Source organism: Phoxinus phoxinus, assembly GCF_949152265.1.
Source record: "Phoxinus phoxinus genome assembly, chromosome: 24".
Taxonomy (NCBI): Eukaryota; Metazoa; Chordata; class Actinopteri; order Cypriniformes; family Leuciscidae; genus Phoxinus; species Phoxinus phoxinus.
In genome coordinates this window covers 19,249,649-19,262,892 of record NC_136899.1, presented here as the reverse complement: position 1 = coordinate 19,262,892, position 13,244 = coordinate 19,249,649, and the positions used below count along the sequence as shown (strand labels likewise).

Here is a 13,244-nt window from a genome sequence, read left to right as displayed (position 1 = left end):
TTATATCCTGGATCTGAGTGCTGGACATGCAGCATTAGGCTTCTCTGATCTGTCCCGCTGTGCGTTTAACAACTTCAACTGGCATGCAGCTCACAGGACAGCATGATGAACTGCGGCTCCGTGTTTCCTGCATAACCAATCTTGGTGTACCTGGAGAAGAAGAACAGTGATTATCATCATGAATGAGATGAATGAACCTGTACGGCCTATTTATTTATCATTTTTCAATCAGTATTTCCAGTGAGTACACAGTCTCTCAATTTTTCAGATAACAGCTGTGGAAGTTTATTGTACAGCTATAATGCACCTGATTAATGTTTTGAAATGACAGCCAATTAAATAAAGATCAACATATTTTATGAAAACACAGATAATACCGAAAACCATATCAGGAATATTGCTTCCTATATGCTCAGAACCTCTTAATTTTTCAGATGCAGATGTTATGTTTACATCAAAATACTGTTACTTCTGCATTTGATTCAACTAGTGCTACAAGTCTGAATTCATCAGACAGCTAGACCAGATATAAACACACGTATGCAGAGGTGGACAGTAACGAAGTACATTTACTTGAGTACTGTACTTAAGTACACTTTTTGAGTATCTGTACTTTACTTGAGTATTCTTTTTTCTGGAAACTTTTACTTTAACTTCACTACATTTGAAAGACAAATATTGTACTTTTTACTCCACTACATTTCTGTCAAGGTCCTTGAGTAGAAAGTAGTAATGTCAGGGTAGGGGTTGCATTTTGGTTGGAAATGAAAGTCGGGTTGACGTCAGAACCCGACTGATGTTGTTTTCTGACATCAACCCGGTTTTCAACCACAATACGTCTGTCCAACGTTGGAGATCTGACATTAACATGATTTTCATTTTCAACATTGGGTTTGGTTTTCTAAATGCTAATTTTGTTACTGTTTTGGAGCACACTAGCTTATAGATAACAGTAACATATTCATACTAAAATCCAAAGAACTGGGAACAGCCATTTGGGTGTCCGAAACCATTGTGGATGTTACTGAGTGCACTTATTCAATCCCACTACTGGAACTGTGTTCTAGAAATAAATGTGATCTTGATATGAGGGTAGGCATATATTCAGAGGCATGGTACTGTAAGTATTACATATAACAATAATAAAACAATGCATTGACATTTACTTTTATACTTAAGTACTTTTAAAAACGAGTACTTCTGTACTTTTACTTAAGTAAGGAAGTTGTGTACTTTGTCCACCTGGCATTTATATACAACCCCCAATTCACATCCCTCATCCACATTTGTGAATTAATCCTCCTGACCCAAATCATAACAGATTACAACAATTCAGAAGCATTTTAAAGAGGTTTAGGAATATTGGACTGTATAATTGTGTATGTTTTCTACCTAAAAACACATTGCAATCAATCATGTAATTGTGTTATCTATCACACAGAGAGTACATACAAAGTATGGCAAAGCATTTAGATACATATAGTTTGCAAAAGCACATACATACAATATTTGACTTTTTTCCAGGTCCAGCAGAAATGACACTGGAGGAGTATAAAGGTTATCGGTATGTGACAGTAAACAAACTCACCCTGTCCCGCAGTCAATCACGCATGGAGGGGGTCGCATTGCCATCATCAGCACTAGATACAATACATACAAACATATCCGCATGTCACAACAATAACGTCATCTGCATTGAAACTATGTGTCATTTACAGGGTTGTCAGGTATACTTTTACCGCGGTGTAAATTGTCCCTTGATTATTATGGCTTGCACCGTTCTTTTTTCGCGACTACTTCCCGAGTCAAAGGGAAGGCAGAAAATAGAAACATGCTGGACCCACTCGCGCTGCCTCATCATGATCCACAGAGCTGACAGCGACTTTTCCAATCCTACTATGGCAAAGGCTGGATTATTAATATTCAACACGAGCCAAGCCCTCGCCACTATGCAGATATAAAACGTTCGCTACTGGAGGGTTATTAAGGGACGTCAGCATGACGTAATTAATATTCATGACCTAACCTTTTGCCATAGTAGGCTCCGTAATTTCACGAACTGGCAAAGTGCCTGTAAACAAACCGCAGAGCGCGTGGCGCATTATGATTGTTTACTTTGGCATAGCTTTAATGGTAGACGTACTATATTTTGTTCAAGATCATTGAATCAATTCGGAAATATCTCCCATAAACTCTCTGATTGTTTATATGGAACAAAATAGATATTATATATATATATTTTTTGTATTATTATTATGCTATTATTAACATTAGCCTATTTTTTTCCTATGTCTTATGTCACTGCTATTGTGTGTGTTGCCAATATGTTAAATTATATGCCAATAAAGCACTTTGAAACTGAATAAAACTGACTGGTGACATCTTGAGTAGGCTCTCATAGATCAAGGGTAAACTCTAGATGGCAGTCGGTCCTAGTTTTTCATTAGGATATAATTATTAATCATTCATTTATAGTGTTGTACACATTTGTTGTAAAGTGATGCTAAATGTATATGGTGTATTATTTGTACATAATTAAAAAGTTTCACACTTTCACGTTTCTATTCAAATTAAAGTCCACAGTGTGGAGATTGTCAGTAACGTTTTTATTAAATATCGATTTGTGTCATTCTTGCTTCTTCAATTTTATTTTAGTTAATTATATATCTCAGTCTACAACGATCTGTTAGAAAACAATAATTTTATATGTTGTGTAAATACTATATACAGCTCTCAAAGTCTGCTATTATGGACGATTTGTTTTTTCTTCTTCATCAAAAACAACCCTCACACGGTAATACCTGACGTCTAAAGGAAGTAATGTAATTGAAGTAATCACATGTTTTCCTACTATAGCCTACTCTCGTTTTATGAGAAGTAGATAAAATAATTATAACAGATTAAATAATATTAAATAATAGATAATCTATCATCAACATGAAAGTCCAGAAGAAAAAGCTACCAGTTCAAACTGTGCACATCCAAGGATTCTGCACAATCTCTGAATAAATTATCTCATATTCTATAAAATGCGGCAACATATAAAACAAAAAAGAAAGTTAAATATGTTATTGTGTGTGGTTTCGATTTTAGGTTGTCGGAAATTGTAGGACTCTTGTTTTGAAATGTAGTCGAACGCTTGTGTATCAGGAAATAGAATCCTGAAATTCTAGCGCGAAAAGCAACGAAATGACAGCGCGAGTCAGAATGGCTGAGAATGGCGCACAGGTACATCTGACAAATCAGTTCACATTAAAGCTTTAAGAAAACTTACCATTAAATAATACATTTTAACGCATGTTTAAGTTTAAAACCGGCTAAAGGTATAGAAACATTAACTATTCCTGTATATACATTAAAAGTGGTTCATTCAAATGATCATCATGACAGTTTTCAACTAAATCTTTGTTAGAGTGGAAGTACAAATTGAGGTTCAGACCTGATTCAGACATGTTCATGCACTGTGTATGAATGGGGTTGTACAATAGACAGTACTGGAAAGCCACTAGCTGTGCCTTTCTTGCTGTAAACACCACTGTTTTTGTTTTTTTTTCTAGTTGGTAAGCAGACTTGAGGGTCGACCGTCATTGAGGGACATTGAACCCAATATATTTCCTGTCGACAGCGGTCCACGTCAAGGTGCAGTGGAATCAAACTGACCCTTTATGTATTGAATGTGAATTTGAATAGAATTATCCATTACACACAAGTTATTGGAATTGCATTAGTACAACACTAGTTAAATTAAACAAACATACATTAATTACATCAGTACTTTTGACTAATATGATAATAAATACATATTTTGTGTGGCAGTTAAGCTCATTGATATGATGCAATGTTTCTGGAAATATGTCATATGTGTGTGTGATAACATTTAAGGGTAGATGAACAGGTGTACATAATGACAAATGTAAAAACAAAACAAAAAACAGACCAGTCTTAGATTTCATTCCATATTTTCTCAAAATCTTATTATTATGCAGAGGCAAGTAAGCCATTCATACGCATTATAGACCAACTATATAAAATACTGTTTTATGTTGGTTCCACATAAATTTGTAGATTCAGTGCAAAAAAAAAAAATATGATTACAATTTTAATATTAGGTGTGATTTTTTGAATTTGTTTAATATTTCAAGATATTAGACGTTTATAGACGTGAACATTGTCTACAAAAAGACAGCAAATGTAATAATAATATGAAAAAAAAGGCATAATCATTTAACAAACATGTATTCATTACTTCAATGAGCTGATTGTTTCTGCATTAAATTATTACATTGAACAGGATTAGTTCACTTTTAAAATGAAAATTCTGTCATCATATACTCACCCTTAAGTTGTTTCAAACCTGTATGAAATTCTTTCCTCTGCTGAACACAAAGAAAGATATTTAGAAGAATGTCAGTAACCATACAGTTTCTTGTTCCCATTGACTTCCATAGTATATTTTTTTCCTACTATGGAAGTCAATGGGAACCATAAACTGTCTGGTTACTGACATCCTTCTAAATATCTTCCTTTGTGTTCAGCAGAGGTAAGAAATTCATACAGGTTTGAAACAACTTAAGGGTGAGTATATGATGACAGAATTTTCATTTTAAAAGTGAACTAATCCTTTAAATTAATACATTTTTAGCTAACTGTGACTTTGTATAGGCCTATGTACATTTCTGAAATGCATAACTTAAGACAGTTACCACTGATAACAGAACACTCTAAATTGTAATATGGACTCATGCACTTTCTGTAAAGCTGCTTTGAAATTATGTCTCTTGTGAAAAGCGCTAAACAAATAAACATGAATTGAACTGAATTGAATTAAAAAAAAAATCTATTGGTGTCAGTTGAAACATTGATTACTGATATCATCTAATGTTTCTGGAATACCTCATGTTGTCTGCGGGAACATATTTCTGGGTAATACACACTGAAAAATTAATTAATACCATTTTAATTGTACTTGAATCAATAATTTCAATATTTTCTCTTCTCAGCGTATTATATAGAGGCAACTAATAAACCATTCATGAGCTAAAGAGGGAGGGATAATATGTTTTTGCTCTTTTGTTGTCATTTAATTATCATTTATTACAAAAAAAAGATACAAATAAAAAACTGTACACACCTGTTAGGCCAACCAATGACATAAGGGGGAGTGTTCCAGAAACCTTTTTGTAAACAATTATTTTTGCAGTACCATTTGGTGCCACTAGTGATGACAGAACACATTTTACCTTCAAATTCAAATTTATCATCCTGTTTGCTATCTCAATTCAAATTCAGCAATTTAATATAATGCTGCAGTGATGACATATTTTTGTGGGGCAACCTGGAAGTTAGCATCACCCTGGTTCCCTCAATTAAAAAACAACAACACAATTATTGCAGAAAATAAGCTTTGTGAACAACAAAAGTAAAAAAAATCACATGGGGTTATTACTTGTGTATTTTATGTTGTAGAAAAAGTGTGAAAATATCTTAAGCTTGTGTAAACCGCAGACCTTATTTCAGACGTTTAACCAAAAACTCATTAAATTCAGCTTAGGTTACAAATATCCCTGGTCCCCTGAGAAGGGGAACAAGATGCTGCGTCTTGGTATTATGGCTGTATGGCTGAAATAATGCATTATTTCAATTATGGGGAAAAAAGCTTTTGGCTTGTCTCCTGATGCCACAAGAGGGCGCAATGAGCAAAATATTAGTGCACCACATTCAATTGTTTATTCAAAGCAATGACATAACTTTCTGTAAAAAAAGTGCTTCATGTTTAAACGAATGTTTATAACTCAAATAGAATTTGGTAAATTCAATAAACAATTATGAACAAAACATCATGTATGTATGCATAGTTTTATACAAATAATCGAAGCGCTGATCACAGAGTAATTGTGCATTTAAAAACATGAGATACAGTTGAATGGGAAAAATCCCACAAAGTCATGTTTTTAAAAGTTGAACTTTTAACTTACTTGTCACGAGTCACGAGTGCTATAGTCTAAGATGTCCGTCTAGCCCAAGTTTACATAGAAAACAATGGAAAAACAGCAAAGAAAATATGTTCTGTTTGGTCTCTATTTCTGCAATGTTCTGAATGAACAACGCAGTAGCACCACATCTTGTGGGTTCAACTAGAAAGGCTAACAAAATATTAAAACACAACTATCATCATCACATTTCATGTGCCACCCACCAATAAGGCTGCCTGATCACACCTAAAATCCGAATGCGCCATTTTTGCATTCAAATGTGGATTTTTATTTTAAATTCGATGAATATTTGTTTACAGGGAGAGTACACATTAATGAACATGACTGTAAATGTGCTAGAATTAGCCAAATGGCTATTTGCCATATGTAGATCCTTGACTGAATGTTAAAAAGGCACCCTAAAAAAACAATGCATCTTATATTAATACAACAACAAAAAAACACACATGCACATTAACTACATGATCAAATACTAATTAAAAGATACAAACACATGATTGCGTCCACACACAATAAATCATATTAAATACATATTAATAGAACATTTTATCTAAACTAATTTTGTGCTATTTAAGAGGTCAGAGAGATAGCGACAGGAGAATAAAAAATAACCATGAGCCATTATTACAGGAAGGCTAAACTCAAATAAAACAAAATTCTAATGTTGACAGTGCTGAGTGTTAATTAACCATTTTTAAGATGAAACTTAAAAGAACTGTATGTATTCAGTCCTCTAATTGTTGATGGGATGGAGTTCCATTCCCGTACAGCTTTAACAAAAAAATTCAGATTGAATAAATGCACTTTCTGAGGGGAATAATACAGTCCCCTCTCGCTCCACCCCTTGTAAACCGATGAGCAGTTGTTCCTATGTTATCATACAATTTAAGCCAAAAGCTTTTTGACATTCAAATTTTAATTTGATAGCCCTACTTGGTATTGACACTGTGGGGAACGCCATCAGCATGACCGGTGTCTGAGGCATGTGTAAACAAATGCTAATAATCATTCTCTGACGGCAGTCCATGACGTCACAAGCGGAGCACCCATGAGTATAAAAGCGCCTAGATTACACGTCATTAACTCTTGTTTCTGTAGTAGAGACGCAGGCAAACCAGAAGTGTGACATTGAGACGCAGCTCCTCGTTCCCCTTCTCAGGGAACCAGGGTTACAGACGTAACCTGAGACATTACTTTAAATAATGAACTTTGATGCTGCATTTTTTTAAGCTATGGGGAACCAATACCCACTACGGCAAGCTGAGGGAATGCCTTCTTCACTTGGCTGTGAACATGCACAAATGTAGTAGGCAAAGAATAAATTGACTCTACGGATTACCCAGCCGGAGTCAGAAGCGTGTCAATCCCATGGGTGCATACCATGTGATTCATGTGGTGGTGCTACTCCCTAAGCCAATAGTCCCTAATTCTAGGAAAGATCCCCAAGCTTCTGTGCTTTACAGCAAGGGAAGTCACAGCTGTTCCTCCTTCCTCCCTCCTTTGCAGGACAGGCCTCTGCCTTAAACAGAGCAGAGCTTCAGCTATGTCAGGCATATCACACCAGTATTTGACAAGGCTCTTAGGGAGTACCTACTGCAGGGGAGCTTTTACTCAATTTTAACAACCCTAGAGTGATTAGGGGAGATTAGCTCATACCATAACTTGAGTAGAAGCACTTATCCAGGATTAACTTTAGGTAAGGGCTAAACTATATAATGCTACAATGATGAGGGATGCCATCGGCGGTGGCGATTCCACCTCTACTCATCAGTTCGTAACACTGAATATCCCTATAGAAGCACCCTACCAAAGGGGAGCATATATCCCTCCTTCAAGATCCAACAACAGATGGGGAGGGAGTTACACAAAACAGATAGACTCTTGTGAATTTCCCATCATTGTCCATTCACCCTGCTCTACCGTAAAGGGGCATTTCACCCGTGGGAACATTAATCTGTATTGAAATTTGTATGAAAGACAACAAAATTAGAAATTAGGATGATTTACAACATAGCCGTCCTTGTCCTCGTCTGAATCCGAAATTTCGTCCAGGAGAAATTGGCATCGATGAAATTCTTTGCTGCAGACGGACTCTATCCGTGTCCGTAGGCGCACAGGCACCACCAGTCCGCCCCAGCTCGAGCCGCGAGCTCCTCCTCCGCGACCCTCAGCTACAGAATCCGCAGCAGCCGCCTCCTGTTCCTCCATCAGCCTCAGCGGCTCTTCGCTATATTGCGGCTCGTAAAAGTAGCCACGCACATCTGAGTCGAGCATCAAACTTTCTAAATCCTCTTCTTCCAAAACTATGGAGTACCTTCCGCCATTGTCATAACTTCACATCTGTCTCAACAGTGCCTGTTAGCTTAGCTTCCAAACAAGATGGCGGATATTGCTTTTAGTTTCTGCAAGTGAAGTCCTACAGTAGATCTGTAATAGATCTGTAGCGTGAGTGGGTCCCTCCCCCTGGATAAATGAGGAATGAGTGTTTGGAGTCTCAACCCCTCTACAAAGATATTTGACTTCCTGCTTAGAATGACGCAAAATTAATAATAAGCAGGAACTACAACACTGAAATCCTTATTTCTCCTGTCTCAGTGGAAAATAAGGGAATAATGCACGACCATTAAAAAATATGACTGGGTTTCTAACTATACAAAGCTTAATGCAAATGGGTGAAGTGTCCCTTTAAGGTGTACTTGAGCAGCCTAACAAAATACGAAGGGAGGAGTTAGTCATTGAGGTTTTTAGCAGCTTGCATGCTCCTTATGCAAGCTGCTAAAAACCTCAGTGGCTAACTCCTCCCTTCGTATTTGCCACTCAGGGGGAGCATACATTCTGACCCTTTAAAGGGGCAAAGGGAGGCAAAAGAGAGCGGGACAATACATAATTCCAAATAACTCTCATCACCCAGGCTTTAAACCACAAGGAAGCCGCAGGGGAGCCTAGGCCCTACTTAAAGACCTTAATTTAACTGGGGACGGGCAACTCATACCTTGCCTTATGTCAGGGCACTCTTCCCAAGACCCGCTATAGCTTCATCTTTTTGGCCCTATTTACACCTGGTAGTAAGAATAGTTTTGGTCGATCGGATCACAAGTGGACGACGCTACAGGTGTAAACCAGGTCTAAATGTTTTAAGCTTGTCCACTTTCAACCATTTCCAGAGGTAGTCAAAAACACATTCGACTGGATTGCTGTTGTGTAAATGCTCATGTGTTCGAACAGCCACCAAAAAAACAGCCTACTCTCTGCCTCCTGACTTAATGCGTAAACATTATGGGAAGCGCACTAGCCAGACGGGATTTAAACTGTTGATTAAAGACCCAAGGCTTGAAGATGAAAAACGTACCAAGCACATATTCTCTCACATTTTCTAACACAAACTCACAGCGTTAAATGTGGTCTTGAGGCTTTCAGAGCAGATACGAAAGCTGCTGCTCTCTGTATGTTTTTCTGTCGTCTCTGGTCGTGTTCATATGTAATATGCGCAAGCTTATTTTGTCCACTAGATCGAAAGATCTAAAAAAATATATATTTACCCACCCATAGACCCTCCCCTCGAAGAAATCAGGGACAGAAGTAGTTGGAAGTGGACAAAAGAGACAGATTAAATTAGCACTAGAACATAGAATGAAATGGATAACAAGGAGGGACGCACAGAGGCGAGCTTACTCTACTTATTAACATTTTCGAACCAAGGCTATAGTAAAGCACCCATCCAAAGGGTCGCATACATCTCTATTCAAAACCCAACAGAAGTTGGGGAGAGAGGTAAATGAAGTAGAGGGAATCTATACTGCCCTACATAACTCTGTTCATCCTGCATCAACCCTAAGGGGATAACCTTCAGCCCTCACAGGCCCCCAGAGAGGGATATATCTCCTGAAAGCTGCTGACTGAGACCTCAGCTCTGTAAACTTCTCTACGACTGACTTGCCAGGAAGACAGAAGAGGTCAGACTGTGAGATCAAAGCTTTGAGGAAAAAATTTCCCCTTTCTCCTTATCACAGATGCCCCTCCGGTGGCAACTATAGCAACCATAGAACGGCCGATGCACTGGTCGTGTGCATTGTGGCACAGTTAGCTAGATTTGTGGCTTGGATAGCTTTTTTTTTCACCACAAAGTGCTGATGTTCGACTCATCCATAAAGAGAGTCAAGTAGGGCTGGGCGATATGGCAAAAAATGCAATTCTTTCAGAATAATTGACCAATTCCCGTTTTCTTTTTTTATGGTTATCTATTCAACTTAAAAACAACAACAATATGATTCATGTAACATTCTCTTTATTAACCATCTAGTTAAAAGTTATACAAAATTCCAAGTGCACCACACCTGAAGTGATCAACATGGTGTAAATGTAAAACAAATGACTTGTTATATCTTTGCAGAAAATATGCCTGCAATATGAAGGCAAATATTGTACAAACTTATCTTAAACATATTATATATACTCAGAAATAATAAAATAAAATAAAATTGCTTAATATTTCTTAGCCAAAAAGTAAAAGCAATCAATTACACCAGTAATAGGCTACTATTAACAGCAAGTGCTTTGTAAAAACAGAAAATAACAGCACCTTTCAGCCTTTCACCATCATGAAAGATGAAATATCAAACATACAGTAGTAGTTCTTCACAGGTTTTTGCATTCCACTGTTGCACCCGTGTCTTATGTCTCAGCTTCTCACCCATGAAACGGCATTCTAAAAATGTGGAAAATTAAGTTAAAAAATAGTTCAATTCACATTCCGCTCATCAATTGATCAGCTGGCCCATTCTGTTGTGATTGGTCAACCGCAGTGTAAATCGGAAATATAACGGCCTTACCTTAATGGGGTTTTAGCGTCCGAGGCGAGGCTTCATGAACAGCTGTAAACGGTGTTACATCTATGGTAACTATGGTGTCGGTATTGGAAGTTCATGAGTTTGTTGCCCTCGTTGTGAAAAAACAGCGTCTCCTCAACATCAACAATCACTTACCCAACTGTTCTCATTATGCAAATATGTAACATAGTGATGTAGTTACGGGAATAATAGCAGGACTGCAAACAAGATGTTTCAGGTTTTCTGTTGAAGAGATTAACTTATTATCTTAAGACTGCTTTGTAACTTGGCAAAACATTTACATGCACAAACAGCTGCTATATTAAAAGAAATGTAACATTTAAAAAAGCATAATATGTGGTCTTTAAATATCAGTTAATTTCTGCATCCGTACAGGTGACGTTGTGGAGTTTCATGGCATGGAGGGCGCAGGTAAGACAGAAACCTTGTACCACCTGATCATCCGCTGCATCATGCCAGTGCAGAATGGAGGTCTGGAGGTCGGGGTGGTCTTCATTGACACGGACTACCACTTTGACATGCTGCGCTTAGTGAGCGCTCTGGAGGGACGTTTGGCCGAAGACTTAAAGGAGAGTGACGGCTCTGAAAATGAACCAGAGGAGAGGGTACGTTCATGTCTGCGCAGGCTGTCTGTAGTGCACTGCAACAGCTCAGTACAGCTCCTCTTAACCCTGCACTACCTCGAAAACACTTTCTCCAGCCAGCCCTCCGTCGGCCTGCTGGTCATCGACAGCATCTCTGCGTTCTACTGGGTGGACAGATTCAGTGGCGGCGAGAGCACTGTTTGTCAGGAGGCTAACCTAAGAAAGTGTACCGAGTTGCTGGACAGACTCCGCAGAAACTACGGCATCGTGGTTTTCGCCACCACTCATGCCATCATGAGGAACTATGGATCTGATCCAGGGGTGTCAGATGTGCCCTGCTCATCATCATCATCATTATTATCATCATCTCACAGGTGGAGGTCAGCTGAAAGCGCTGCAGACTTTGACAAGCCCTACCTGTGCAGAGCATGGCAGAGAATTGTAACTCACAGGATGCTGTTCACTAAAAGTCCTGTGTCAAAGGACCACAAGCAGGTTTTCTCCACAGCATGTACCAGCATAATGACCAAAGGTGTCAAAAGGTGCTCATTTCATGTCATGGAAGACGGTATTAAATTTGTATGTGACAAGTGACCATGTACTGCAACTCTCAGCACAGGACACTTGCACTTTTGGGTTGTCACAATTATGAGGGCTACTTGGCGAAAAATGTCCACTTATTGTCTGTCAGTGTTTAATGATCAATGCAATACTTTTTCTATTTTCCTTTCTAAACTACTATTAAAGACATGATTTCTATGGACCGCTAATACAGAAAGCTACTTTGATTTATGGTTTAGTTGTTAGATTAATGGCTAATGAAGACTTTACTGTACCTTTCTTGGATAAAAAAATATTTGGTTTTAAAAAAATAAAACATGTGTTTGCGAAGTAAATCATCACTTGTGTACTAATTTTGTAAGTGTATGCATTAGATGCATTCGTATTCTAATACTGTTATGGATTTGAACAAACCCCTAATTCTTAAAGTCAGCATAAAACTGAAGTTGCAATAGTCTTTTCTTCTCTATCGACAGCTTCTTGGAAAAGTGAAACAGCTTCTTCTAAAAAATGTAGGACGGGACTTGATTTTGTTCATTAGAATTGATTGGATTGTTGAATCTTGGTTTGCTATCGCTGTCTCATGTGAGTGACAGTTTGCTGGAGGTTATTTTCCCGCCCTTGTGCGTGCCAGTAAACGTGTCATCAGAGAAAAGAACAGATGAAGCTGCAAGGGGAGGAGAAGTTATTTGATTAAAGACTGAGAACACATGAATGTAAAACAAATATTAATAAAAATAATGTTGTGCACAGATAAACAATTTAAAATAAATATTGCAATATTCCATTAAGAAGAAGAATTGTCAATTTTGATTTCTTGGTGACTTTAAGCGTTAAACTTTGTGGGCCTTTTCTATGAATATCTCAAATCATGCAGCTTCCAAGCAGCCATTCAGAAACCACCCTAGCAACCCAATTTAGTTACAAAGTGCTGCATAGCAACACCCTGGTAACACGTCTATCAACGGCCCTGTTTACACATGGTATTAAGATACGTTTTGGTTGATCGGATCACAAGTGGACGATACTAAATACCTGTGTAAGCAGGGTCTTATTTTGTATATATAAATACACGCATGTATACATTTAAGAAAAAATTGTTATTTATATATAAAATAGTTCTATTTTTATATAAAATAAATCATATAAAAATATATATGCCGTATATAAATGCAAATATTTCTCAAATATATACATGCATGTGTCAGGACAGAAGTGACAGAAATCAGGACAGAAGTGGTTGAAAGTGGACAAAAGTG

General features: G+C 37.6%; 2 protein-coding genes across 6 annotated transcripts in view; one reads left to right on the top strand and one right to left on the bottom strand.

Annotated features, from left to right (window-relative positions):
• The window catches only part of actr3b (actin related protein 3B), a 71,526-nt gene extending 69,594 nt beyond the window's left edge, over positions 1-1,932 (bottom strand). For 3 of the 5 annotated variants that reach the window (XM_079602139.1, XM_079602137.1, XM_079602138.1), the window contains exons 1-3: positions 1,734-1,880; positions 1,589-1,640; positions 95-150 (exon numbers count right to left, since the gene is read on the bottom strand). In XM_079602139.1, coding sequence (XP_079458265.1) covers positions 95-150; positions 1,589-1,640; position 1,734 — 109 coding nt within the window. In that variant the 5' untranslated portion in view covers positions 1,735-1,880. Of the gene's footprint in view, positions 1-94; positions 151-1,588; positions 1,641-1,733 lie in introns of all 5 variants that reach the window. The other 2 variants (XM_079602140.1, XM_079602141.1) reach the window with 2 other exon arrangements.
• A 1,183-nt stretch (positions 1,933-3,115) lies between these two features.
• On the top strand, positions 3,116-12,774 carry xrcc2 (X-ray repair complementing defective repair in Chinese hamster cells 2). Its single transcript, XM_079602143.1, has 3 exons — positions 3,116-3,228; positions 3,558-3,639; positions 11,216-12,774. Exons 1-3 carry the CDS (start codon positions 3,190-3,192, stop codon positions 12,016-12,018), a joined length of 924 nt encoding a protein of 307 aa, XP_079458269.1. The 5' UTR covers positions 3,116-3,189; the 3' UTR covers positions 12,019-12,774.
• The last annotated feature ends 470 nt before the right edge of the window (positions 12,775-13,244 follow it).